Source organism: Labeo rohita, chromosome 1, assembly GCF_022985175.1.
Source record: "Labeo rohita strain BAU-BD-2019 chromosome 1, IGBB_LRoh.1.0, whole genome shotgun sequence".
Classification (NCBI taxonomy): Eukaryota; Metazoa; Chordata; class Actinopteri; order Cypriniformes; family Cyprinidae; genus Labeo; species Labeo rohita.
The window spans coordinates 19,122,227-19,148,920 of NC_066869.1; the positions used below are offsets into that span (position 1 = coordinate 19,122,227).

Below are 26,694 nucleotides of genomic sequence, written 5' to 3' on the forward strand. Positions count from 1 at the left end.
CGTAGGGGCACCATTTAAGTCCAATATATGGAGAACATTCCTGATTTTTTTTTTTCCCCTCAAGAAACAATTTCTTATCAACTGAAGAAAGACACAAACATCATGGATGACAAGGGGTGAGTAAATTATCTGTAAATTTTTGTTCTGGTAGTGAACTTCTCCTTCAAGTTAGTTTAGAATCCTGCTGGGAAAGCTAGCACACCAACATCCCATTCTGGAGACTCTCATCCAAAATTGAACAATGACTGGTCTTTCCAGAAGACTCTTTGTGAACAATACTAACAGAATGTACCACATTCTGTCTTAAATCTGTAAAAAGTGGATTTACTTTCTAAATATATTTCTCCAGACTCACACAGAACTCCTGCATGGTTTGACAGTGGTGCCCATCCTCTTGTTCTTCCGTGGTAATCCCCATTAATCTCTATTCTAGCGCCAGCCATTTGATGGATCCAGTGTGGGTCTCTCTCTTCTCTGTTCTTTGTGCATGCCAGAGATACCAGCTACAATAAGGAGGATTTACCTGATTCAGTCCACTTCCATTCCATGTGGGAGACTAAAGAGTGAATGAAGCCTCACAGCAGACTTGCAGTGCAGAGTTACTGTGAATGAGATTATTAAACCATCTTTAACATATCTCTGTACACCAACTGCTTGGAATACAATGGAGAACACTTTTGGCTAACATCTAAACTAATGGGTTTGGTTGACCCTTTGTTGTACATAACAAACTTCCAGCTTTCACTGGAAATCTAATCTTACGCCTTTGATGGGACATTGTCCAGTCTTTCTTGGTTTCTGGATTTAGCCCTTGAATGACCCGAAAAAACAAAATGTCCACATACATAGGTTTAAAATAGTTAATTTTCTGGAAGCATGGTGACAAACAACTATCTAACCACACCCTGACCAAGAGTCCCAGCTTTCCATGGCCTTTAATGCATCACCTACAATACTGAATTGGCAGGAGAAAGGGTGGAGAAAAGGTGATCAATTGTTCCAAACTCAAAGGAAATGGATATGAGACTTCCTGTGTATGTACATGTTGGTTAGGGTACAGCAAGAGGAAAGAAAGGCCTGTGGCAATACAATAGAAAGACGGAAGGCAGTGTGGCCACTAGTCACAAAGAGACCCTAGAAGACTGGAGTCCAGTGGCCCTGATAAGTAAAGGATGTTAAACGGGGGAGAAAATCATCTTGACAATCAATCATGCTCATCAGCTCAAACCAGAGTTCACTCAGTTCAGAGAGCCCTATTCCTCATAGGCTACATTGCTTTAAGTTGAATTCACCTTATTTTATTAAACTGAGTGGGTTCCCCTTGGTCAAAATCACATTCTGGGGTGAGAGTGGAGCAGGGGTTACAAATCAAATCTAGGCCACTAATCCAGGATTGTGATGAGTTATTGACAATTAAGTTGGAAATCTACAGTTGAGGTCAAAAGTTTACGTACACCTTGCAGAATCTGCAAAATGTTAATTGTTTTACCAAAATAAGAGAGGTCATGCATTTTGCATGAACATGATTGATTGTCAGTCCCTCATAAGCAACTATTACAGAAGGTTCAGTTGAACTTATTTTGTCTTCTGGGCAACAATTATCTTCTGTAGCTTCTGAAGGACAGTACTAAATGAAAAAACATGATATTAAGACAAAATAAGAAAAATGTTCACATCTTCATTTTGTTTACAACCCTGGCTCTTAATGCATTGTGTTTCCTTCTGGAGCATCATTGAGTGTTTGTTGTACCTGAAGAACAGCGGGCAGTTCAGGACAAAAAATTTGTATTTAAATAAACTCAACTATTATTTTCTCATGTGGACTATACTGTATGTAAACGTCTTTTATGTTAAATATCTTATTTAGGTCGGTACTAAATAAAATATAACATCCATTTTGTATGATCCCTCTTATTTTGGTAAAATAATCAACATTTTACAGATTCTGCAAGGTGTATGTAAACTTTTGACATCAACTCTACAGATATGCATACTCTAATTATCGTGTATGAACGTCTGGTTGTCTGGTTCTTTCTCTAAGCCAGGACTCTGTCAGGGTTGAGTCAGACACTCTCAGGTTGTAGAAGGGTCCACTCTCTCTCAGGTGATAACCCTGATGCGAAGGGTGTCTCTGTCACTTACTAGCATTATGCAGCTTCATGGCCTCCTGTATAAAAAGATAGAGGTGTTTTCAGCATCATGATTCGTTTGACACTCCCACGTATCATATTGGCAAAAACAACACTCAAGTCATTTAAAACATTTTTCAAATAATTTAAATAAAATTCTACCATAAGTTTCAGTCCATTGTACAATAATGACAAAAAAGTTTCTTTTTAACATTTTAGATTATGTACATATATATAAAGGAATCAGCATATCACTGAAAATGATCACGAAATTTGTGTGAATGAAGGAAACTATTTATACCTCAATTTAAAAAAGCTTGATTCTTAGAAAAGCTCCAGCATCATTTGTTTGCAGAAACCACAAGGCTTGATGCAAAGACCCTTCCCTTTTTAAATATACTTTTTGTGGTCACTGTGAATAACTATTATGTAACAACGGACTGACGGTTTGTTTAAGTTTAACTGTTCACTTCAACTTGTAACCCAGCCAAAAAAAAAAATGTTACATTCTTTCCCCATATAATCTTAAAGCTGAGTCTGAATGTCAAATCTGAAAGGGTCTAAGGTATCAGCACAACCATTGTGGTGAAAAAGAATTTTAATAAAGATTTTTGCTGAGTATGGAAACCTGCCATCTTTTCTTCATTGTTTCCAAAAGGTGAATGCGAAAATAAACTTTGACACCAGAACACAAGAGGAGACGGAGACGGACACCAAGAGGTTTTCTGTTTTTTGGTCAGTATCACTTTGAACACCGCCAATGTTTTGTTTGGCGTTTGCAGAGGCCTTTTACGTAATAATCCGCTCGGCTGTTAGGACGACAATAAAGGTCAATATGAGGGACAGAAGCTTGAAAGCAACAAATAAAAGAAAAGTTTGCTTTTCATGCACAATCATCAGGTGGATTAACACCATCTAGGAGTCTAAAATGTGAGGGGTCAGGGCAGGTCACTTTCCTTACAATGGTCCTCGCAATGACTTCTGGGTAAATAAAGCATGGTACCACTTTTAAGTGGCATTATCTTCTTAAATATAATAAATACGTAAGGTGTGAGGAGAGCTGAGAAGAACTTCTTTTGACCTTTAGCTGTTTGAGCAATATTTAGCGATGATCTACTTTATCATTTACACCCCTCACTGACCTTGTTTCAGGCTTATATGTGGTGTAGTGTGGTTTGGGCACACGGACAATTCTCTTCACACGGTTCCGTAGCAGAGCTAAATGAAGACAAAGGCATTTTATCACTGTCCGTATGACCAGGGCTGATGAGAGTGCTGTTAGTCACAGTGGTGTTGATGACGACTTCAAGTGCCACAGTCACACTTTACCTTTAGTGGTTCCAGCGTCCAGAGCTGCTCTGGAAACCTGTTAAAGGAACAGAAGCAACATGTGCATTATTAGTTGTGTTTGTTATAGGGAACCCTGGGTTTTAAGACTTAATAACGTCAATTATGTCTCTTGCTGAAATATGTAGTAGAAAACCCATGAAAGATTTACATTGTTTAATACATATTTTAGATTATGGGGGCGCCATTATTTCAATGACATGAAATGGTTGCACTTAGTAAGCAACTATGTTGCTATTTTTAATCACAGCAGAACTCAGAAAATAAAATAGTGATACGATGACCACAGCAACTGAAAGAGCTTACAAGTGGCAATGGATATAAGCATAGGCTTAAACCAAATGCCGTACCATCTGTTCTCCCTACAAGTAGTCTAAACACCCCCGACATTAAGTGAAATACACGTTGAGAAACTCCTTCGGTGGCTGCGACATCATGACAGGCGTCAACATGTTAACATACTGCCATTATGGCATCTAGCGTTTCTTGTCTCTGCTGTTTATACACTCTAAAAAATGCAGGGTTAAAACAACCCAACTTGGGTTATTTGGCAGCTCAGCACTGGGTAAATATTTATTTATTTCAGTCAACTATTGTTTAAAAATATTATATTGCTAGCTTAAAATGGACTGGAACTTATAAAAAAAAAAACACACAGAATTACTAGAGGCAACAGCAATAATGAAAAGACAAATATTTATTATTAAGCAAGAACACATGGACAAAATGCAAGACTAATTGAATTTGTTTGGGTGAATACAGCATAGTTTACAATATTACATATATTTAAGCTTGTTTAACAAGCATTTACATGACGTAACATGTAAAAGTAGCATTTTAATTTTAATGCATTGAACCGTTCTCTGTAATCGTTTTTTCCTGAAATAGCGAAATTCTCATGCCGTTGTGTTGCCGAAATCTGAGCCGGTGAAGGTGAACTGTGAACTTCAGACCACAGTCTCACATTTTACTCGTAGCTGTAAGATGTCATGACTGACTACAAAACCTGCCCATAAACAAGCAGTACTGACATTAGAGAACATATTTTAATATCAAACTAAATTAAATCCAGCAGAATAACAAATAAAATCCATTTATTTTATGCAAGGCAATGAGCGTTTCCATCCTGCGAAACAGCTGCTGCTGACGCAGCTGACTGACATCTCATCCTTACGCGTTGCGTAAAATACAATTTACAACACAGTAAAGACTTTATAAATGTAAACAAATCTTTATTTCACTAAAGAAGTGCACCAAATCGGCAGCGTTGAGAACCGGTCTCTCCTGTAGAGGACTCAAAAAGCCAGCACTCTGACTGTTACACAGCAGCTGTGTTGCTTCGTCAGAGACAGGCTCAACCCAGCAGTTGAGTAAAAAAAATAAAATAAAATAACCCAGCATTAAAAATAAACCAGCACCTGGGTAAAAAAAAGTATTCAAAATAATCTAGTAAAATGACCCAACTAGTTGAACCCAGCATTTTTTAGAGTGTAAGCTCTTTCACCAGCTGTGGTCTACTAAAAGCCTCAAAGACATCAGGGCTAAAGTGGAGAGAACAAAGATGTGTGTCTTTACGAAGTTTTATTCATTCACAGGCATCTTCTCAATCTTTTCTTCTCTTTTTAACATTAGGAAAGCAGTGAAGATTTACATCGCTTCTCTTGCTGCCCTTCGACTGAAAATTACAACCAAAAGCCACACAATGTGGCATTGTATCAGTATTTTCATTTTCTGAATTGTGTATTCAGAGTTGTGTTGAGGTAAAAATAGCAATAGGTAGCAGCAATTGTGCAACCATTTCACGTCATTAAAATAATGGCACCCCCATAGCCCAAAATATATATAAAACAATGTGGATTTTTTAAATAACGTAAATCTTTCATGGGTTTTCTACTACATATTTCAGTAAGAGACATCAGTTACCTTATATTAATGCCCAGGGTTCCCTTTAAAGCAAGCCTCACTATTATTGCTGCTCATTTTGTGATTAGAGATCAAAATACATGGAAACATTTGATCAGAGATTACAATCTTGAGATTGGTGTCACAAACAGCAACAAAGATAGCAAACTCCAGACGAATGTAACTGAAGAGTGGCCCAAAGCTAGTCTTGTCACATGGTTGTTCTTTTCAATGTCCCATTTCCAATAGCATGTCTGAGGACACATCATGTGCCTGCATCACTCATATAAAAGTGAAGGATTATAAAAGAGATATTTGTTGTCGAGTTGGTAGTGTGGCATAAAAGGTTGTGAGGAAGGCAATGAGAAACATTGTAATCAAAGGGCTTTGATGGATGAGAGAATCTCTCATGTTCGTTTAGAGACCCCAAGGCACTTTTAATAGCTTGGCAGACATTGAAATATCATGCTGATATTTAACGACGTTCTTGATCTTGATCATACTGATGATAAACTAAATTATAAACAAAATTTCAGCTTGATAATAGAGTCAAATGATCCCCATGTAAAATATTTGACTTCCAGTAGGGTTTAAAAGCTTGGGGTCAGTGAGAATGTTTACAGAGTATTTATTTTTTAAATAATTTTCTTTTCAATAAAGAATCCAGAAACCAGAAACAAGCGTATCGTGGTTTTCACAAAAATGTTAACCAGCTCAAATGTTTTCAACATAATAATATTAATAATAAGAAGAAATGTATTATGATTTTTATGATTAGAAGCATATTAGAATAATGTGACACTAGCATCCATTACATATTTGCACAAACCTTTGACGATATTTTATAAATGTTAATAAAAACGTATTGCGAAATGACAGCGTTTCCATTAACTGATGTTATGTGGCTAAAACATACTTTTTTCCTCTCATGATAAGTCTTGGCAACAGATTTTGGTGGCATATTAGATGGATTTTGGCTAATGCCACTGAACTAGCCATTATATTTAATCGAAGGAGGCATATGCATTTATCTTTACAGAAGCAGCTCGGAGAGCAATTACAATTCAATTTCAGTTTCGCAATTTCAATTTGCACAATTTGAAGAGTAATGGAAACACAACTACTGAAGAATGGAGTAATGATGCTGAAAATTGAGCTTTGCATCACAGGAATAAATTACATTTGAAAAACTATTCAAAGTCGCGATACACTAGTATTGATGATAACAGTGATTTTTAAATAATGAAATGTTGTAGTGTTAATTAAGTGTCGCAATATCTTTACAGAAGCAGCTCAGAGAGACGCTTCTGGGATGCTTCAGAAACGTGTCATTGACTAGAGTGGCCACGATCAGCTACGGTGGCCATGTCAGAACCGTAACGCACCACAGACGTGTGCAGTGTAGATTGTCTAAGCATTAATGACAAAAGATGGAAAGCCCCTTATACTTGAGAGTGGATCGCATTAAGTGTTCCTTGGAGGTTATAGTGCATTGAAGAATAATAATTTTTTATGTACATCATGTGAACTTTAAATGTGAGAAAACGTTCCCATTGTGGTTTTGCAAAATATTCCTTTGAATTGCCTGAAAAACTAACTCATGTGAACGTAAAAAAAAAAATGTATTGCAATATATGGACGTTTTTGCAAAAGTGACGCATTTCCATTAGGCGTATTTTCAATTTGTAATTACAATTTGCACAATTTGAAGGGTAATGGAATTTGTATCCCAGGAATAAATTACATTTCAAAATGAATTCAAATCGGGGCTGTTGCAATATACTAGTATTGACAATATATAGTGATATTTAAATAATAAAATATCGTTGTAGTGCTAATTAGGGGTGTCGCAATATACCAGTATTGGTAATATTTGAAAATGAATACTACACACATGATAACATGACACATAATAATCCAGTGGCAACGCCATTACGGAGCGTTTAACTCTCACGTGTGATTTGTTTCATTCATACTCAACACCAGAGGACACCCTAGCACAGAAAGTCCACAAGCAAGACTCATAGGAGTAATAAAACAAATTACTTTCCAGGAAATCCCTTATATGGACAAAGAGAATCAGCACGTTTACATCAGTAAAGAGTGTTTCCACGACACGTCATCACTCGGCCATACTGGCGGCACTGAACGTAAACAATGCCACTGAAACCAAACGGAACTCACAAATTTTGTTGATTATTGCTGCTGAAAATGGTCAGTTATTGACATGTTTTGGGCTGTATTAATCGGTCGGACCGGGAAAAACATTTGGAGTATAACAAATCAAGGAGAAGTTTGCAAAAAACTTGCATTTGTGGTTGACCAAACTGAAATCTTGAAAACATTTGTGTTTGTTCTTATCATTTTTAGTCAGGTAGGTTATATTAGGCTAATATCTGAATTAATACTGCTCATATGTATCTTTACCACCTATTAACTTTAGTTTGTCAAAATATTACACCCTTTCATGCTTACTAAGTCCTTCTCAATATGATTTAGTAGCTTCCACCCATTTTTCCCATGGTTTAGACAGCATATATTAACAGAAAAACTTATTCAGTAGTACATTAACCATGCAATCCATGCAATCCATGTTTACATCTGAGTATCTCCAATATGGCAGCGCATCAGGGTAACTGACCAAATCATGAAGTAAGGGCAAACCCTCTGCGTTCATCTGTGTTCTTCAAGCCATCTCAGGTATTACCGTATGGAAAACGACATAGCCTGTGTAAAATACTACAAAATAAGAATCAGTTCATAGAAGGAGATTATTTCAAACACTTGATCGACGCTATAACGCAAGTTTGGAGTAAAAATGTGTAGTTATTCTCATAAATTGTCTTACTTTGACACTTCAGCATTTTAGTCTCTTCTGTTTAGAGTTAGTCTTCAGAGATGCAGATGAACTCACAGGGGATTTCTATGAACTATATCTCATTTATATCAAACGTTAAGAATTCTGAACCTAAAAAATGTGTTACTGTAAGATAATACTGTACAGGAGTGCATGCTAGTATAAGAAAACCAGGTTTAAAACTACAGTAATATGCGATATTGGGAGTCAGAGGAATATATTTTAAAATAAAACTGAAAAAGTAAAAAGTTAACTGTTAAGTTAAGTTGCATGGACCTTCTAGAGCTCAAAATAATAATCAGGAGACCACAAGCCTGAGTCGATTCCCCATTGTTTCTCAATACAATCTCACTTTCCTTCCTGATGAGGAGATATTCCTCCAACTAAAATAGAGTGGCATTCAAGCATTGTGAGAGGAGAGGGGAAAGAGGAGGAGAAGGAGGAGTAGAAGGAGGTGGCGTAGGAAAGGGAGGGAAAGGAGGTGGTACGGCTCTGGTGGTATTTCTTAACGTGTCCTTTGAGTATGAGGGCACTTCTAGTTTGTCCATGACGGTGGTCGGCCTGCTAGCAGCTGTTTCTGATTATCAGCAAGTCTGTAATCTGTTGTCCCCTGGAAGTGACACTGAGAAGACAAGGACTCCTCTAAAGAGAAGACAGAATTGATTGGTTTATTTTACACTAGACATATCAGAAGATTCATTCATGGGTGGAAACAACAGAGGTGAACATCTATAAAGACATTCATCTTTTCATTCTCAAACCCGGAGACTAGACAGCTAGAAACAACCACAGCGAGTCTTCCATCAATTCAAGCTTTATCGTTGAAGGAGACGGCTTACGTTTTGTCAAGCGGGGTAATAAAGAGCCCATTTTCACCATCGGTCTGTGGAATATACTGATGACAAGTGAACAAGAAGCGATTTGTCTGCAGACAGTCTTGCATCCACAACTTGACCCTGTCAGGAAGATACAAGAGGAAAAAGAACTGTGTTATTGCTGCTGAAGTGTTAACATACCTCCTTCAGCTCTTCAACATCCCTAGCAATAAGAAAGCATCAACAGTCTGACTTGTTCAGACAGGATCATTGATCCCAGACACTCAACCTTAGGCGCTAACCACAGAACATCTGAACAGAACTGTATATCAAAGTGAAGCTTCTGTTGAAGTTTGAAGGCCTCTGAAGCTCAGTGACTGTCAGCCCGCCAAGTAGTTCTGGCAACTAATCGTACATCCTAACAGCAGACGAGACAAAGAAGTGTTCTCAGGTAAAGAGGCAGCGCGAACAAGAATCTGTCAAGCATCATCACTAAACAACTAATTCATTAGTTGACAGAAAGACAAACACACACCTGTCGGATCTTCAACAGACACCTGTTGCTCCACAACTATTAAAGGTATGGAAACAATATATACACACACATTTTGTTTTAATAATTAAGTATTACTAAATGAACTGAAATGCCTTTTATCTTCCTGAAATTAATTATATTTATTGAATGTTATTTTATATAACCACTCATCCATTCCCTGAATTAGACATCCTCTGTTGGATCACAGGTAATATATATTATTATATATTTTTTAAAACAAATTGTGAACATTGAACATGGTATATTTCAAAAAAAGGATTTTATATTAAACCAATTATATCACATATAAAAAAATATATCACATATTCACATATCACATATGTGAATCACATATTAATTAAAAAAAATCACATATTAATAAAATAGCTGCTTAGACTACCCACAATTTTAGCATCATTACGCCAGTCTTCAGTGTCACATGATCCTTCAGAAATCATTCTAATATGCTGATTTGCTGTTAAAAAAAAACACATTTTTTTTACTATTATTATTATCATCAATATTTAAAACAGTTGAGGACATTTTTTTCAGGATTCGAAGGATCCAAAGATCAGCATTTATCTGAAATAAAAAGCTTTTGAAACATTATACACTACCTTTTTTTAAAGAAATTATAGAAATTAACACTTTTATTTAACAAGGATGCTTTAAATTGATCAAAAGTGGTAATAAAGACATTTATAATGTTCCAAAAGATTTATATTTCAGATAAACGCTGTTCTTCTGAACATTCTATTCATCAAAGAAACATGAAAAACTTCTACTCAGCTGTTTTCAACATAACAACAACAACAATAATAATAAATGTTTTTTGAGCAGCAAATCAGAATATTATAATGGTTTCTGAAGGATCATGTGACTGGAGTAATGATGCTAAAAATTCAGCTTTGAAATCACAGAAATAAAATACATTTTAAAATATATTCAAATAGAAAACAGTTACTTTAAATAATAAAACATATTTTAAAATTTTACTGTTTTTGCTGTATTTTGGATCAAAAAAAATGCAGGCTTGGTGAGCAAAAGATACTTCTTTAAAAAACATTAAAAATCTTACTGTTCAAAAACTTTTGACTAGTAGTGTATATTATATATGCTGGGGTGGGGGGAAATGTAGTACTATATTATAAAGTTATATTGTTTCATAAAATAAATATAATGTAATAATAGAGTCCAGCTTTTTGTACCAGAAAGTTTTCTTTCGTTGCTGCAAAAAATAATCAAAAATGACTTAAAATGTCCCATGTTGGAATCATAATTCAAAACACATTACTCAGAGTCTAAAGAGCTGAAGAATATTTTTGGCACACAGTTAACTCCTGAATATGAAATTCAATAGGAGTTTCACTGATCTAATTTAATCTAACCTTGCAGACTTTGGCTCTGAATCAATATTAGGTCTCTCTATTCAATTAACATGCTGGGAACTAATAGGAAAAGCCTGATGAATAAACGGTTATGATGGTTCCCAGGAGAGTGCCTTTGAATGCACAGACGCACACAATGGGAGCCTTGAACGGAGTATCCTATGGCAAAACTCAATCTCTAAAGCTTAGCCTTGTTGCTCCGTTTGCTGTTCTTAGTTTTCAGATGTCATCAAGTTATTTCAGTCACGCTGTCAGCTGCATTAAGTTGCTGATCACACTCTTACGCGTACACACCCATTCTTCTGGAAACGCTCCCACGGCTCATCTTCGGATTTCTTGACTGGAAACATGTGCATCTGTTCAGGGGTATAAGAGACAGACAATTTTTTATTAATACATTTTTTGAGGAAGCCAATCATGCAAAAGAATCTGTATAAAACTCATCCCTCAGTGCTGCTTCAACTTCAGGATCTGTTTAAATCCAAAACCAATTCTCAATTCAACCACAAAAATGCATACATATTAATGAAATGATACAAAAAAAGAACAATAAATAAATCATCAAATTCACTGCATTCAGTTGTGATTAAGGGAAATGATGCTACATCGCTTACTGAAACTAAAGAGAATGAAAAAAGTTAATTCATTGACGAGGGGTCGTTAAATTGTTAGAAAATAATGTATACCTGTTACACCTCAATAATTTAACAGACCGGAATCAATTATTCCACTTATACTACAGTAACCACACCTCAAATATTGTTTAGAGGTTGTATTTAAAGACATTCGTCAGGTTTTTGTCCTTAAACCGCTCTTGTGAGTAGGCTTAATTTCTTCCAAAACGTCATTTTAGACCTAAAAATGGAGGATTTAGCCATTAATAGCAGACTAATCGAGTTAATAATAGTGTTATTCGACTGAGAGAGAGAGAGAGAGAGAGAGAGAGAGAGAGAGAGAGAGAGAGAGAAAATGTGGCGGGTCTCCACAGCAGTGTTTCTAGTAATAGCGAAACTTCAAGGTCGTCATCATCTTCAAGAACAGCGCCAATATTAGTAATTCGGTCAAGGCCTGCCTGGAACTACTTTTGCTATCAGTTTCCCTGAAAATAACTGCACACTTTAGAACGTTCGTCAGCCAATCAGTTTCAAGAATTCAGTAGCGCCTTATTAAACCGCTTTTCCAATGAAATTACCAGGAACCGGTAATACTTTTAGTTTTACGGACGTCGCCATCTTTGATATTGCTTTGGTCTCTGTTGCTATGGTTACTTGTAAGGAATACAAGGAATATGGACTCCTGTTGCACGTTCATACAGACAGTATTCGAAAAGCGACTGTAAGCTGATGTATGAACAGGACATTTCGAGACTCACACCTGTAAGTAAATGCGGTTGTCAGTCCCAAAAACTGATAGTGTGAACGTGGCAGTTATACCAAACAGCATTGCCTGCTTTCATCTTCATTTTAATAAATGTGTGTGTGTGTGTGTGTGTGTGTGTGTATATATATAGAGAGAGATAGATAGATAGATAGATAGATAACTGTAAAGTTATAAAAGCCAGCCAACAGCCAAGCGATATGACCAAAGATTACCTGCTAGATTTACCTAAAACTAGTTATATCTCATGTTTAACCACTACAGAGACATCAGAGCCAGCTGTAAATGTCAGAAGAACTAGCTGAGGTGAGGCACTCTCAGTGGGAAACATGAGCACTGAGCACCCGGCGTTTGCCTGGAGCTCATATCTCCCAAATCAGTGAAGCACATTCTCAAATAGGCACTGTCTTTATAAATAAACCAAACATTTGAGTTTTAAGCCGCTATATACTCGCCTAAAATACTCTTAAAACTTAATTTCATGACACAACTTTGACTGTGACTTTCTGAGGGGCAAATTTCTACCTGGAACACACCGAGTATCACCCCAAAGTCCCTAGTTCCTGGGTAAATTTCCTGTGGTGGAAACAGGGATTTATATATTTGTTTTGCATAACACAAAATAAACCTTTTTAGAGTGATAAAAGGCCCCACCTAATGTCTGGATCATTTTAAATACATTGTTTCACAATATATTTAAATAAATTAGAAATCTTAATCTAAAAAGTCAATTTTATTGTATATTAGCAATATAGAATCTCTGTTTGCATTGCTACTGACGCTGAATTCCACACCTATGTAGCTAGCAGGCTTTCTTTATTGTGCCGTCTGCCACAGTGCTGACTCAAACAGAGAGGACAAACAGAGGCCGGAAGAGCATGGTTCTCTTCTTGATGGCTGTTTGTGCGGCTGTTTAGCAGCCCCTATCTATCTCCAGATGCCCCTACTGCAAAAAAACTCCCACATTGTTCTCCTTTCCTCGGGTAAACAAGCAGAGAAGGGAGTAGGTCTCACCACCTTCCTCCTGAAAGATTCACTGACACAGAAATAGCGCTGAGAAATGTTTACGTACAGTTAGTCTGCTGATGTACAGTTTGCTGACCCATGACACATTTTTTATAGCACATTAAAGATCCCTGCAAAAAAATAAAAAACATACATAAGCTTTACATAAGCTTTAGTTAGGCTCAAATAGACAAATCATCAGTTATTTTACTGACTTTGAATTACACTTGCATTAAGGCTCAACTAATTCATTTTTATCATGACAACTCTTAGATTTCAGCATGATAATGTGTATTACAATGTTAATGTATTTGGTCTTGGCGAAATAGATCTGCTATGCTGCTGATGAAGTTCATTGCTGCTGCTGCAAACCAAGTACATGAACTTGCTACTGCCAATAATATGCTGATACGGTGCTGTGAGTATTTAAGACATACTGTTGCTGCACAAGTAGGATATATAATAACTCATAGCAGATCTATACAGGTGGAGCTGGGGAGGTGGAGGGTTTCAGAGGAACTTTGAAAGCATGCTGTGAAATGTTCTAGTGATTGCTATCCAGCTGTGTTTGCAACATGAACCAATCAGCTTGTGCCAAGTAGTTTAATGCTGTGAATATCATCAGTTTGCATTAATGAACCATCAGCCTGCGCCATTCAGAGTTTCATGACAGAATTTGGCATATTTGAAGTCTACACAACTACATTCTCACCTGAAAACACTGAAAGCTACATTCTGTGAAAGAACAATGGTAGTGTATAGAGACTGAATCACAGCAGTCTTTTAAGTGTGCCAGTAACCTCTTTGGCTTCAGTGTCTTGAACCCAGCCAGTTTCCTTTCAAGTGCCTTGTAAGAGGGAAATTATATTGTTTAAGATTGTTTCCTTAAAGGGGAGGGGAGCGAGACACGCTTATATTGAGACTCCACTACATTTAGTCTGTCTGTAAAGACGTGGTTCCCACATCTGATGCCAAACTACCCTTATATACACTACCAGTCAAAAGTTTTTGAACAGTAAGACTTGTAATGTTTTTTAAAGAAGTCTCTTCTGCTCACATAGCCTGTATTTATTTGATCCAAAGTACAGCAAAAACAGTAAAATGTTGAAATATTTGTATTTTTAAAATAACTGTTTTCTAATTGAATATATTTTAAAAATGTAATTTATTCATGTGGTTTAAATGCTGAATTTTTAGCATCATTACTTCATTCACATGACCCTTCAGAAATCATTCTAACATTTTGATTTGCTGCTCAAAAAATATTTATTATTATTATTATTATTATTATTATTATTATGTTAAAAACAGCTGAGTAGAATTTTTCAGGTATCTTTGATGAATAGAATTCAGAAGAATATCTTTTGGAATATTTTAAATGTCTTTATCATCACTTTTGATCAATTTAAAGCATCTTTGCTAATTAAAACTGTTAATTTCTATAATTCCTTCCTAAAAGAAAAAATATATATATACTGACTCCAAGCTTTCGAATGGTATAGTGTATAATGTTACAAAAGCTTTTAATTTCAGATAAATGCTGATCTTTCGATCTTTCTATTCATCAACATATCCTGGGAAAAATGTACTAAACTGTTTTAATTATTGATAATAATAATAATAAAAATGTTTCTTGAACAGCAAATGATTTCTGAAGGATCATGTAGCACGGAAGACTGGAGTAATGCTTTGATCACAGGAATAAATGACATTTTAAAATATATTCAAATAAAATATTTTAAATAGTAAAAATATTTCACAATATCACTGCTTTTGCTGTATTTTGGATCAAATAAATGCAGGCTTCTTTAAAAAAAACATTAAACATCTTACTGTTCAAAAACTTTTGACTGGTATAAGTATGTAGTATAGAGAGACTGAATCCACAGCATAGCGATAGCAATAAAGCTGAACATAGTTGCAAATAACATAATATAAATAAAACTCTAATTGTGTAAAGAATAATGTACATTCAGTTGGTCATTACTGTATCAAACCAGTCATGAAGCAATGATCCTATTCTGTGTGTGGTGAACTTTAGAGAAGGAAGCTGATAAAGGCTGAAAACCTCCTTCCTTGTTGAAAATGATTCTTAAAATAATCCTGGTGGGGCATCAAGGTCCAGACTGATAAACTTCTGGCAGAGTAAGGTCTGTTTACACAGTGTGTTTTTGCAGTTAAATTTACGTCCAAATATTTCTCAATACTTCCCAGAGACAAACTGTTCCTTAAACACACAGTCTTGCCCAAGTTCTCATGTTAAAGCGATGAGAGTATTCTGGGCTCCCTCTTCCCATAAACCCCCTTGAGGACTAAGATTCCGATGCTAAACTTTGCATTAATCCAGTGAGAGAAACCAATGAAGAACACTGTTATGCTGTGTAATTGGCACACAAATTCAAAAGTTAAAAAAAAGTCAAAAATGATACACATGATGGAAAAGTTGCAATAGAACATTTCCCATGCCACTTACAATTTGATAATCTTTAGGACTTAAGTTGGGCTTAATTCTGCTATTTTTAAATATTGTGTGCTGAAGTCTTAAAAAAAAATCACTCTTGTTGTACTGTACTGTTTTAAACACATGTAATGTCATTTAATATCCCAAAATACTTGAACATCATTGAAAGGCTATGTTACTTTGTGAAAATATTCAAAACGATAACAGGAAACGGTCAATCATCTAATACCCAGAAAAGACAAATGCCACTAAACATCTACTTCTTTGCTTATTTTTAGCTGTAGGTTCCTCAAATTCTTCCATCTCCTTTTCCCAGACTCCCAGCACTTCAGTGTGTGGGAAAGGTTTGTATTGAAGAACAGAAATTTACAAACATAGCCCAAATATACAGTCGCTGCATGTTTGGCATCTTTGTCCTTGTTTTATAATAGAACAAGAAGACACTAGGCAGTGCAGAAAGTATATGACTATACTATCTAAGGCAGAGTTTGAAATAGCATACTTGCATATTACTAGCATTATTTTTTCCCCACAACTTAATGTGGCTAGAACAGGAAGAGTAGTATGATATTCTAAATGCAGCCTAGGTATTGTAACAGTTTTGTGAAGGTTGATTTCACATGTGTCCAAGCACAATGCATAAGACACTTAAACAGGCCTTAAATAAACAGTTCACCCAAAAATAAAAATTCTGTCATTAATCACTCAAAATCATGTCATTCCAAACCTGTAAGACCTTTGTTCATCTTCAGGACACAAATTAAGATATTTTGTGTGAAATCCAAAGGCTTTTTGACCATGCATAGGCATCAACGCAACTATGTTCAAGGTAGAAAGGTAGTAAGGACATCGTTAAAATAGTCCATGTAACATCACACTCTTGTGCATTCCCAAGAGTAACATATCTGTAGATTTTGGTCCAAATACATAAGGCTGGGCCAAAAAATTGTAAGTCATCCTCTCTGTCGAAATCTTCAGACGTTTTATGAAGACAGTGTGCGTCTTCTTCTGTTTGTAGAACAGACACAGAACTAACCTTTTAAATATAGTTCCATTTTCAGTATATTCATACATTCATACTATATTATTGTGCATAAATAAACAAACAAATAAATAAATAAAAGAAAGTAGTACAAACTTTTAGGGAAATTTCATTAGTCAATAAGACTTCACACTGACACCTACTGGTGTGGATGCAACATAAAAAAACAACTGGTTAATGCAATTGTTGAAACACCATATTTACAACTGTATTAGCTGTTAACATGACCTTTTTCATTTGTAACTTTTAAATCTTCAGCACATGATTTTCTCATGGATAACAGTAATAAGGCCAATGCAAATGAGAAAAGGCCTGTTCCGGTTGTTTAATTTCACATATTTCAAAAAGTGTCAAAGCACAAATTTTGGTGCTGTGTTAGCATATTAGCATTAGGGTAAACTACAATTATGGCAATTTTTCAATTTCAGGTCATGAAGGAGAATTAGTTAAAGTGATAGTTCACCCAAAAATGAAAATATGGTCATTCACTGGTTATTCACTTTCATGGTGTCCTAAGCCTGTATGACTTACTTTCTTCTGCTGTACACAAAAATGGCATTTTGAAGAATGTTGGTAACAAAACTGTTTTGGTTACTATTGCCTTTTAATTTTATGAATAAAGAATGCAAGCATTTCTCAAAATATCTTCAGTTTTTAATTTTTAGGTGAAATATTTAACCCAGTCTTATTGTAAATACCTGCTTGTGGCGACATTTCTGGAACACTGACATTATGTTCTACACATTTCGCGGCAGTTTCAAAGTGAAACGTTGTAGCGTCAGTGAGTGACACTAAAACGGACGTTTAAAACGTGACCGTGGCACGTTTTATTAAGTTGGTACAGGCATGTATTCTTGCATTTTTATTACGTTGCTTCAGGTATGTACTGTATTGTGGCGTTTCAAACGTTCAGGGAGTGTTGCTAAAAGTTAATGCTCTGTCATGTTGGAAATATGAAAGCACCACACCAACCCATCCGTAAACCTACCTGTATAGCATTAACGAATGCAAAAGTGATATAAAAACAAATTTGATGATGCAACCGTGCTATTTTAACTTACTTGTGCGAGGGTTTGAGCTGTTTTGTCGAACCATAGTTTTACATAATAAAAAAAACTCATACATATGAAGCTGTATATGTGACGCTAACATTCAAAAGTATCAGTTTTCAAATCTCACAACGTTAAAATAGTTTTAATGTCATAATATTGTGTAATGAATTGTTCAAAAAATAGGCTTTATAGACCTTTTACCTGAGTAAACGATGAGCACCGCCATTACGAATTCTAACTTCCCATTGGATGTTCTTCTGTTCCGGTCTCCACAGGAACCCATTCAAAAAGCGCCCATCTGTTTTTAATGTAAATACCGTCGGCAGCTTCGTGTCATCTACATACTCATTAAACTTTGAGGAGCGAGGCACTAACAAATGACGGTCATTGCCACTTTGCAAAGTGATGGCGCTATGGAACCATGTGCTTTTTAACAACATTTTAATAGGTTTAACATCATATTATCAACTGGGAAAATACACTCATTTGACTACAAACACTGGAGACCGGAAATGCAAAGCATTCTAAACGTCAAAAGTCAGTCTGACTTCCGCGTTCAGGAAAAATATCTATAAATCAAAACTCTGGCCTTGTAAATCATACTTTGTGAGAAAGGGAATAAAATATATCGAGTTTAACTGCCTCTAGTGTTCATTTCAACTGGAAAATCCACAAAATTGCACATATAGGCACGTTTTTGTTTTTTTGAGTTTTGCAGAAATGTACAGATGTGGCCATTAAGCATGCGCATCACATTAAAAGTGATCCCACGAGCTGCCACGGCAAGATGTGAAGTTCTCTGACACATGAAGCACATTAGCAGTAGGGGGCAGTCGTGTTTTATTCTCAGTTATAGCGTGTACTGAAGCCAATAATATGCAATGGAGGTGTTAACCTCTCTCAGGCCTGAATTGACAGAACTCATAAACGTGTGAGAAACACATTTTTTAGTGTGCTGTTTATGTACAGCTGAAAAAAAAAGTAATAATTTGGTTATAAAGGCTTTTTAAATGCTTGTCATAAGCGTTTGAACATTATTGTTGCGCTTATATTGTGTTATTAAATTAATGGGATTATTTAAATTTTACAGGCACGTATTTCCAATGAGCCTTGGTAGGAAATGTTCCTTTAAAGTTGGCATGTTTACATCTAGTCAACCTCAATAAGGATACTTTTGCCTACTTTAGTTCTAAGGTTTAGCACAAGTATGTACAACAGAAGACATGAACTCTTACAGCATTAAAGTAATTTAGTAAAGGATAAGTTTTCCCATCATTCACACTACCGTTTTTTCTCAGGCTCTTCTGACTAGCCATGGCTGACTGGAGTCTACTTGGGAACTTTCTAGAAGAAGTCCAGGAACATTCCACTTCAGTGGGAAAGGTGTGGCTCACCATTCTTTTCATCTTCCGGATCCTGGTCCTGGGCACAGCTGCCGAGTCCTCGTGGGGCGACGAGCAGGAAGACTTCACCTGCGACACGGAGCAGCCCGGTTGTGAGAACGTTTGTTACGACCGAGCCTTTCCCATTGCGCATATCCGCTTCTGGGTGCTCCAGATTGTGTTCGTATCCACACCTTCGCTCATCTACATGGGACATGCGATGCACAGCGTCCGCAGAGAGGAGAAGAGGAGGAAAGAGCAGGAAGAAGAAGGAGGGCAAACAGACCGAGATGGAGAGAAATACCCAGAGGAAGACAAGAACTGCGGGAAGGAGGACGAAGGTGGAGGTGGGAAGGTGCGACTGAGGGGTGCTTTGCTACAAACGTACGTACTAAGCATCCTCATCCGCTTAGTAATGGAGGTGGCCTTTATTATAGTCCAGTACCTGATCTATGGAGTCTTCCTTGATGCGCTCTACGTGTGTAGAGCACCTCCGTGTCCGCATCCGGTCAACTGCTACATCTCAAGACCTACGGAGAAGAATGTGTTCATTGTGTTTATGCTGGTGGTAGCGGCTGTGTCGCTGTTGCTCAGTGTCGTAGAACTGTATCATTTGGCGTGGAAGCAGTTTAAGCGTTGTTTGCAAAAATATAAGGATTCCAATCATCGCCCAAATACACCATCCACCATGGCTGCAGTCTCACCACACCCGTCCACACCAAACCGAGGCTGCACTCCACCTCCCGACTTCAACCAGTGCCTGACAACACCACCGTCCTCCCCTACCATACAGACACACGCACACCCGCTTTTACACCCAACCTGCCCGCCTTTTCACGACCGACTGGCGCACCAGCAAAACTCGGCAAACATGGTTACCGAACGCCATCGAGGTCAAGACTATCTAGGGGTCAACTTCTTGAGCTTCTCACATGCACTTACGGAGACGCCTAACTCATGTGCCTCACCTTCGTTTCTAAGTATTGAATTTGATGAGGACAAGCGAAGGTTTAGCAAGAGCAGCGGGACCAGCAGCCGCATGAGACCGGACGACCTTGCAGTATAACAAAGGGTCGTCCTAGTTGACGACTCATAAATCTGCTATGATTTTGCACTTGACCTAACGTATTTACTTTATTGCTGTCTGATAGACTGAGCCAGAATATCAGTTCACACATTTGCCCACATGCATAACGTGAACGAGTGATGTATAAAAAAAAACTATTAAACCTTACAAAAGTCAACATGAAATCAAAACACATTATACTAAAGAAACTATGGAAGCCTGTTTCCGCCCCTGAAAAAAAAAAAGTTATTGCAATTTTTTAATCTCACAATTCTGACTTTTTTCTCAGAATTGAGATATAAACTCACAACTGCAAGTTACAAAGTCAGAATTGTGAGATATAAATTTGCAACTGCAACTTAAAGTCAGAATTGTGAGATATTAGTATGCAATTTTGACTTTTTTTTTTCCAGAGATATGATATGAGAGATATAAACTCACAGTTATGAGAAATAAAGTAAGAATTGTGCAATAAAAACACCCAAATCTAACTTTCTCACAAATGCACAAAATTCTTTTTTCTCGCAAATTGTTGCATTTCTGACTTTTTCCCACAATTGCAAGTTTGTATTTTGAAATTCTATGATAAAAACTTGCAACTGTGAGTTATAAAGAAAAAAAAAAAAAAAAGATTAGTATGTTCTCAGAATTGCGAGTTTATATCGTATAATTCTGAAAGTGTCAAAATTGTGAGAAAAAAGTCAGTATTTGGAAAAATTGTGAGAATTTTAAAATACAAACTTGCAATTGCAAGAAAAAGTCAGAATTTAGAGATATAAACTCACAATTATGAGAAATAAAGTAAGAATTGTCCAAAAAAACAAACAAACAAACAAACGCACAATTCTGACTTTTTTTCCCTCACAAATGTGTTTGTATGTTGCAATTCTGACTTTCTCGCAATTGCTAGTTTATTTTGAAATTCTGAATTTCACGCAATTGACTTTTTTCTTAGATTTGAGTGATATAAACTTGCAATTGTGAGTTAAAGACAAAAGACGTTCTCAGAATTGCACGTTTATACTGTATAATTCTGACTTAACTCGCAAGTTTGTGAGAAAAATGTCAGAATTCTGAGAAAAAAGTCAGAATTTCAAAATACAAACTTGCAATTGCAAGAAAGTCAGAATTGAGAGATATAAACTGTCAATTATGAGAAATAAAGTAAGAATTGTGCAATAAAACCTTCCAATTCTGACTTTTTTCCTCGCAATTGCAAGTTTATATTTTGAAATTCTGAATTTTTACGCAATTCTGACTTTTTTCTCAGAACTGTGAGATATATACTTGCAATTGCAAGTTATAAAGAAAAAAAAGACTAAGATGTTCTCAGAATTGTGAGTTTATATCTTACAATTCTGAATTAACTCACAATTGCGTGAGAAAAAAAAATCTGAATTGAGTTTATTTCTCAGATTTACAAGTTTATATCTCACAATTCAGAATTGTGAGATAAAGTCACAATTACCTTTTTTTATTTTGTATTTTTTATTCAGTGGCAGAAATGGGCTTCCATAATAAATGCTCATCTTCATAATTTTTTCATCAAAATTTAAAAACTAGCATGACCTTTGAAAATTGTGTCATTTTGCATTTGGACTAATGCACTGGAAACATGGAGAAAAAAAAAAAAAATCAAAATCAAAATCAAGCCAACTTTTTCCTCACTGAATATTCAGTTTTACTCTGCAATACACCATATTAAACCACAGTTCCACTGTAATAATGCACTAGAAATGTACTGTTGCACCATTATGCACTGATGAGATGTTTTTCACTAACTTTGAATTGTTTTTTCCCTCTTATAGGTAAATTATTTTACAGCTGATTTTTTTATGTTTATGTTATACTATGTATTTGCTGATCCTATCAATATGAAAATATTATGGACTACTGCTAAGAAAATGAACATTATGTTACTTTCTTGGTCAAATGCACTTCTCGAATGGCAAACGGACATTGAGCTAACCATTTGAAACAGACATTTTGCATTGTGACTGGGTAAAAAAACAAGACAATGGAGAGAGACAAATGTGAGATGAAAAACTGCAATAATGGAAACATTACTGTAAATCCAGAGACTGGCATACAGCCCAGCTCTGAGTTGTGTATATTATGCCTTAACATATGAAAGAAAGGAATGTAAAACAATATTGTTTTAACCTTTGCAGTCACATTTGTATCAGATTTTTTTATGCTATTAATGTACACTGCAGTGAAGATAAATACAAAATCTAACTAAAATGTAAGCATAAAATGTTTTTTGGAACAACATGGATCTTTTCTTCTAAAGGTAAAGGTTTTGTGATAATAAATCCATCATAATACATCCATATACAAGAAACCCTACCGCTTAAATATCAAATTACATCAAACAAATCATGTCACTGCTTGCACTAGATGGCGCAATTAGCCGCCACTACAATACCACGCTAGCAAGTACAGCAAAATTGGCGTTCATTAGAATACTCAGTGTAAGATAATAGGACATGTTGTCATCCTGACACTGAAATGCTTTACATTTTGTGCTCATAGATAAATAGCGACCAAATAATTGAACCAGTCTCCTTGTAGCAGCTGCTAAATCTCAGCTAACCTCGGCTAAAATTAGCCCTGAAATGAGGAGCACTCGCCACCATAAGTTTGAGAGGAACATGTGCTGGATCATTATCGCACCACAGCAAACATACATTTTGAAAGAACCTGCTAAAAGACAAAGAGGTTGGAGTAGGACTGCTCCGCTTGCACAAGAGTCAAGCCATGGTCAGTCAAGCATGCATTCACCACATAAACAAACAAACAATTATCATCAATGACTGTAAATGTAACTGAAAAGCTACGTAATGTAATGTTTCTAATACCTGAAGTGCGATATGCAATTTTTAGTGTACTTTTGTTTATATTTCACTGCATCTTGCTCACCTGAAGAGACGTGTATTGGTAAACATGCCCAAATATCATCACAATCTCTGTAATTCTGCCATATCCATACACAGGCTACACAGAATCTGTAAACGTAGATTTGAACATTTTACGTAAAATAATACATTTGACTAACTTGATTATGTTTCCAAATGACCAATAGGAGTGTAGCTCGAAGATTTCATAACAAAAATCACAGAATATTTAAATTAGGGATCGCATATGTGACCCTGGACCACAAAACCAGTCATAAGTGTCATTTTTATGAAATGAAGATTTATACATAATCTGAAAGCTACATAAATAAGCTTTCCATTGATGTATGATGTATGATAGGACAATATTTGGCCGAGATCTGGAATCTGATGGTGAAAAAAAAAAACGAAATATTGAGAAAATCGCCTTTGAAGTTGTCCAAATGAAATTTACAAAATATCTTCATGGAACATGACCTTTACCTCATATCCTAATGACTTTTGGCATAAAAGACCATGCAATGTATTTTTGGCCATTGCTACAAATATACCCGTGCTACTTAAGAATGGTTTTGTGGTCCAGGGTCACATATTTGTGATTTACCGTATGGTGTTATGCAAAGCAACCTGCGATACACTAATAACGCTAAAATACATTGCTCAAAAATGCCCTGGGGGCATTGTAATACAAATTACAACAAACCCCAAATAAACATGTCTTGTTGGCTTCGTGCAACTGGTAGTCAAAATGTTTATATGAAAAGCACAACCTGCCACTAGGTGGCAGAGGAAGACCATTAATAGCCATGAGATACACACAAAGGCATTGAGACTCTTTATACCAAACAATATATTTTATTTGTCGTCCAACACCACAGCCCAGCCTTAGGAAGTGGTTCAGTACCAAATTCAATGGAGTTACACATGACGAGCATCAACACAGGAGGGGCGGGGACAAGAGGACAACCTATTAGCTTTTTTTCTGTTTTTGTTTTAATAATCATTTGTTTTCTACAAAAAAAAGAAAGAAAAAGCCCACCCTCCAGTAGCTCAGATGTTGTCAGCGCTGCACTGTATTAGCTGTACACAGCCAAGCAATTAAAAAAAAAATCTTTTCAATGTATTCCGCAGTGGTGGCAAACAGCGACAGCCTGACTGCAGTCCTCGTCGGATATGCAGACAGTAGCCTGAGCGTCACTGCAGAACTGAGTGCTGGTTTACGGGGTTCAAAAATGCCCCTCCACAGTCACCCTCACCTGTACCCAGACCAGCTTACAGAGGTTTCTAAAACAGGAACGGGAGACCACACTGCATACATCTGATTACTGCTCCTACTGACTGTCAAAGTGTTTTTCTCTACAATTAAAAAAAAGGAGAAAAGAAAACACTTTATTCTTTACAGTTAATTCTTGTTTGTGCTTTTTTAATAATACTATGATCTGTATGAGGTCTTAGTTTGGTTTTATCATACACTGGAGTAGCAAAGAAAATTAAATTTAAAATATTCTGTACGCCCCACAGTACACAGTATTTCGTGGTGCTTGTTGTGTCACCTACCGTCCACGAACAACCACCTCAATCCCCCCTTTACAAATGAAGATGAAAAAAAAAAAAAAAAAAAAAAAAAACTATAGAAATCACTGGTAGAATCCCTTTAACAACACAAGTACAGTACACACATACAAAGAGCATTTCCTGTTTGGAGGGAAGTGATGCGATGAGATGTAAACATATAGCCAAGACGGTGCACCTTGTGACAAAATGTTCCTTGACTTTTCCACTTTCACGTTTCAGTTCTTGGACTTTTTTTTTCCCCAACAATCTTTCTTGGTTTCCACCTATGTATAAAAGTACAACGAAGCCCCTAAACGTTCATACTTGGTTCGCTGTAGACTTTACGTGTGGCATCTCGTCCACAATGTCAAACAAATATCCTCGACGCGAGTCGGTCTTGTAAATTCCATATACATTCCCAAGTTATCGAAAAAAAGTCCCTTCCAAACGGCGCCGGACCTGAGCCCAACTTTGAGGAAAGCACGATTAGCTTCTCACGCTTCCACCTGTTCAATGACATTACCATTGGAGAAGATTCCCTGTGAACACATCCATGTGTATGTGATGGACACCCATCACTGTGTAAGCTATAAACCTTGTTCTAACCAGGTGTCAGGGTGTGTATGTGCACAGAAAATGTCCCGGTTTCCACACAGAGTTTCTTTTTGTCTTTCATTACGAAGGTTTTTATTTCACAGGTTACACAGTTTCCCGACTGTTCATAACTGTAGTGGAGGCTCAAAACATTATATTCCCAGGGTTCCCTGGACCAGGGTTAAATCCCATGCCCATGTCTGCCGCCATTCCTCGAGGCCTCATCTGAGAGGGCATCATCATAGTCTGCTGAGGGCCGCTCATCCCTTGTAGTGACATCATCATGTTAGGAGAGCCCACAGGGCCAGGGTGGTTGTACATCGGCCGTTCCTTTCCTTGCATCATTCCGGGGCCTCCCATCATGCCTGGCTGCTGGCCAGGAGACAACATCCTGTGCTGTGGCCCCATCATACCCTGACCCATGAAACCTGGAGGTCTCATGGGGTTGTGGCCTGGATTACCCATGGGCATGTCCTGTGGTCCCATGTGTCCAGGGCCAGGAGGACCACCCATTCCCTGCATGGGGAGGCCCATCCTCGGATTGCTCTCACCCATCATCCCCTGCATTTGGGGGAAGCCAGGTGGGCCAGACGGGTGTGGCGGCTTCCCACCAGGGGCGTCTCCACCACGAGGGAAGTAGGACAGAGTCTGGCTAGGCTTCTCAGAAGGGATAATTCGAGAGAGGTCAAATTCGGGGATACCTGACGCACCTGGTCGCATGACCTCGTGTAGATCCGAGTCATTGAAGACGCCCGGCATGTTATTAAACTCTTGGCCTCCTGGAGTGTTAGGTTTACACATGCCTGGCTCACCACCAGGTCCATGAGGCATATTGCCCATCCTGCCCAGTGGGCCCCCTTCTCCCTGGAAACCCATCCCGTGAGGGAAGCCACCCTGGTGCCCAGGACCATTGTGAGGAAAGGGGACCTGCTGTGGAGGCGACTGTCCTGGAGGGAAGCCCTGTCCTCGGTGAGGAAGACCCATGCGCCCTTGTGACATCATCTGGTTGCCGCCCATGCCGGGGTCTTGGGAGACCGGGTTCATCATCATACCGTGAGGCATCATGCCTGGACCCATAGGCCCAGAGTGAGGAGGCATATTAGGGCCCATGGGATTGGGCGAGGGCATCTGGTTTGGCATGCCATGGGAAAGTGGCTGGGAGCCCATAGTGTTCATCCCCATTGGGCTGAGGGAAGGCATGGGGCCAGAAGAGTTGGGGGTCATCATTCGAGGATGACCTGGATGATGGTTCACACCCATACCTATGAACAGAACAGAAAGATTTAGTGGA

At 37.3% G+C, this 26,694-nt stretch overlaps 2 protein-coding genes across 4 annotated transcripts in view; one reads left to right on the plus strand and one right to left on the minus strand.

The window, feature by feature from the left end:
* The first annotated feature begins 8,612 nt into the window (after positions 1 to 8,612).
* Positions 8,613 to 22,005, plus strand: gja5b (gap junction protein, alpha 5b). 2 transcript variants are annotated; one of them, XM_051108933.1, is made up of 3 exons: positions 8,613 to 9,630; positions 9,773 to 9,793; positions 19,209 to 22,005. In XM_051108933.1, the coding sequence occupies exon 3, from the start codon at positions 19,225 to 19,227 to the stop codon at positions 20,356 to 20,358; it is 1,134 nt and encodes a 377-aa protein (XP_050964890.1). In that variant the 5' UTR covers positions 8,613 to 9,630; positions 9,773 to 9,793; positions 19,209 to 19,224; the 3' UTR covers positions 20,359 to 22,005. The 2 variants fall into 2 exon arrangements, with proteins under 2 accessions (XP_050964890.1, XP_050964881.1); XM_051108924.1 differs by lacking the exon at positions 9,773 to 9,793 and having other exon boundaries at positions 8,614 to 9,630.
* A 2,085-nt stretch (positions 22,006 to 24,090) lies between these two features.
* The window catches only part of bcl9 (BCL9 transcription coactivator), a 127,653-nt gene continuing 125,049 nt past the window's right edge, over positions 24,091 to 26,694 (minus strand). For both annotated transcript variants that reach the window (XM_051108836.1, XM_051108828.1), the window contains exon 11: positions 24,091 to 26,665. In XM_051108836.1, coding sequence (XP_050964793.1) covers positions 25,548 to 26,665 — 1,118 coding nt within the window. In that variant the 3' untranslated portion in view covers positions 24,091 to 25,547. The remainder of the gene's footprint in view (positions 26,666 to 26,694) is intronic.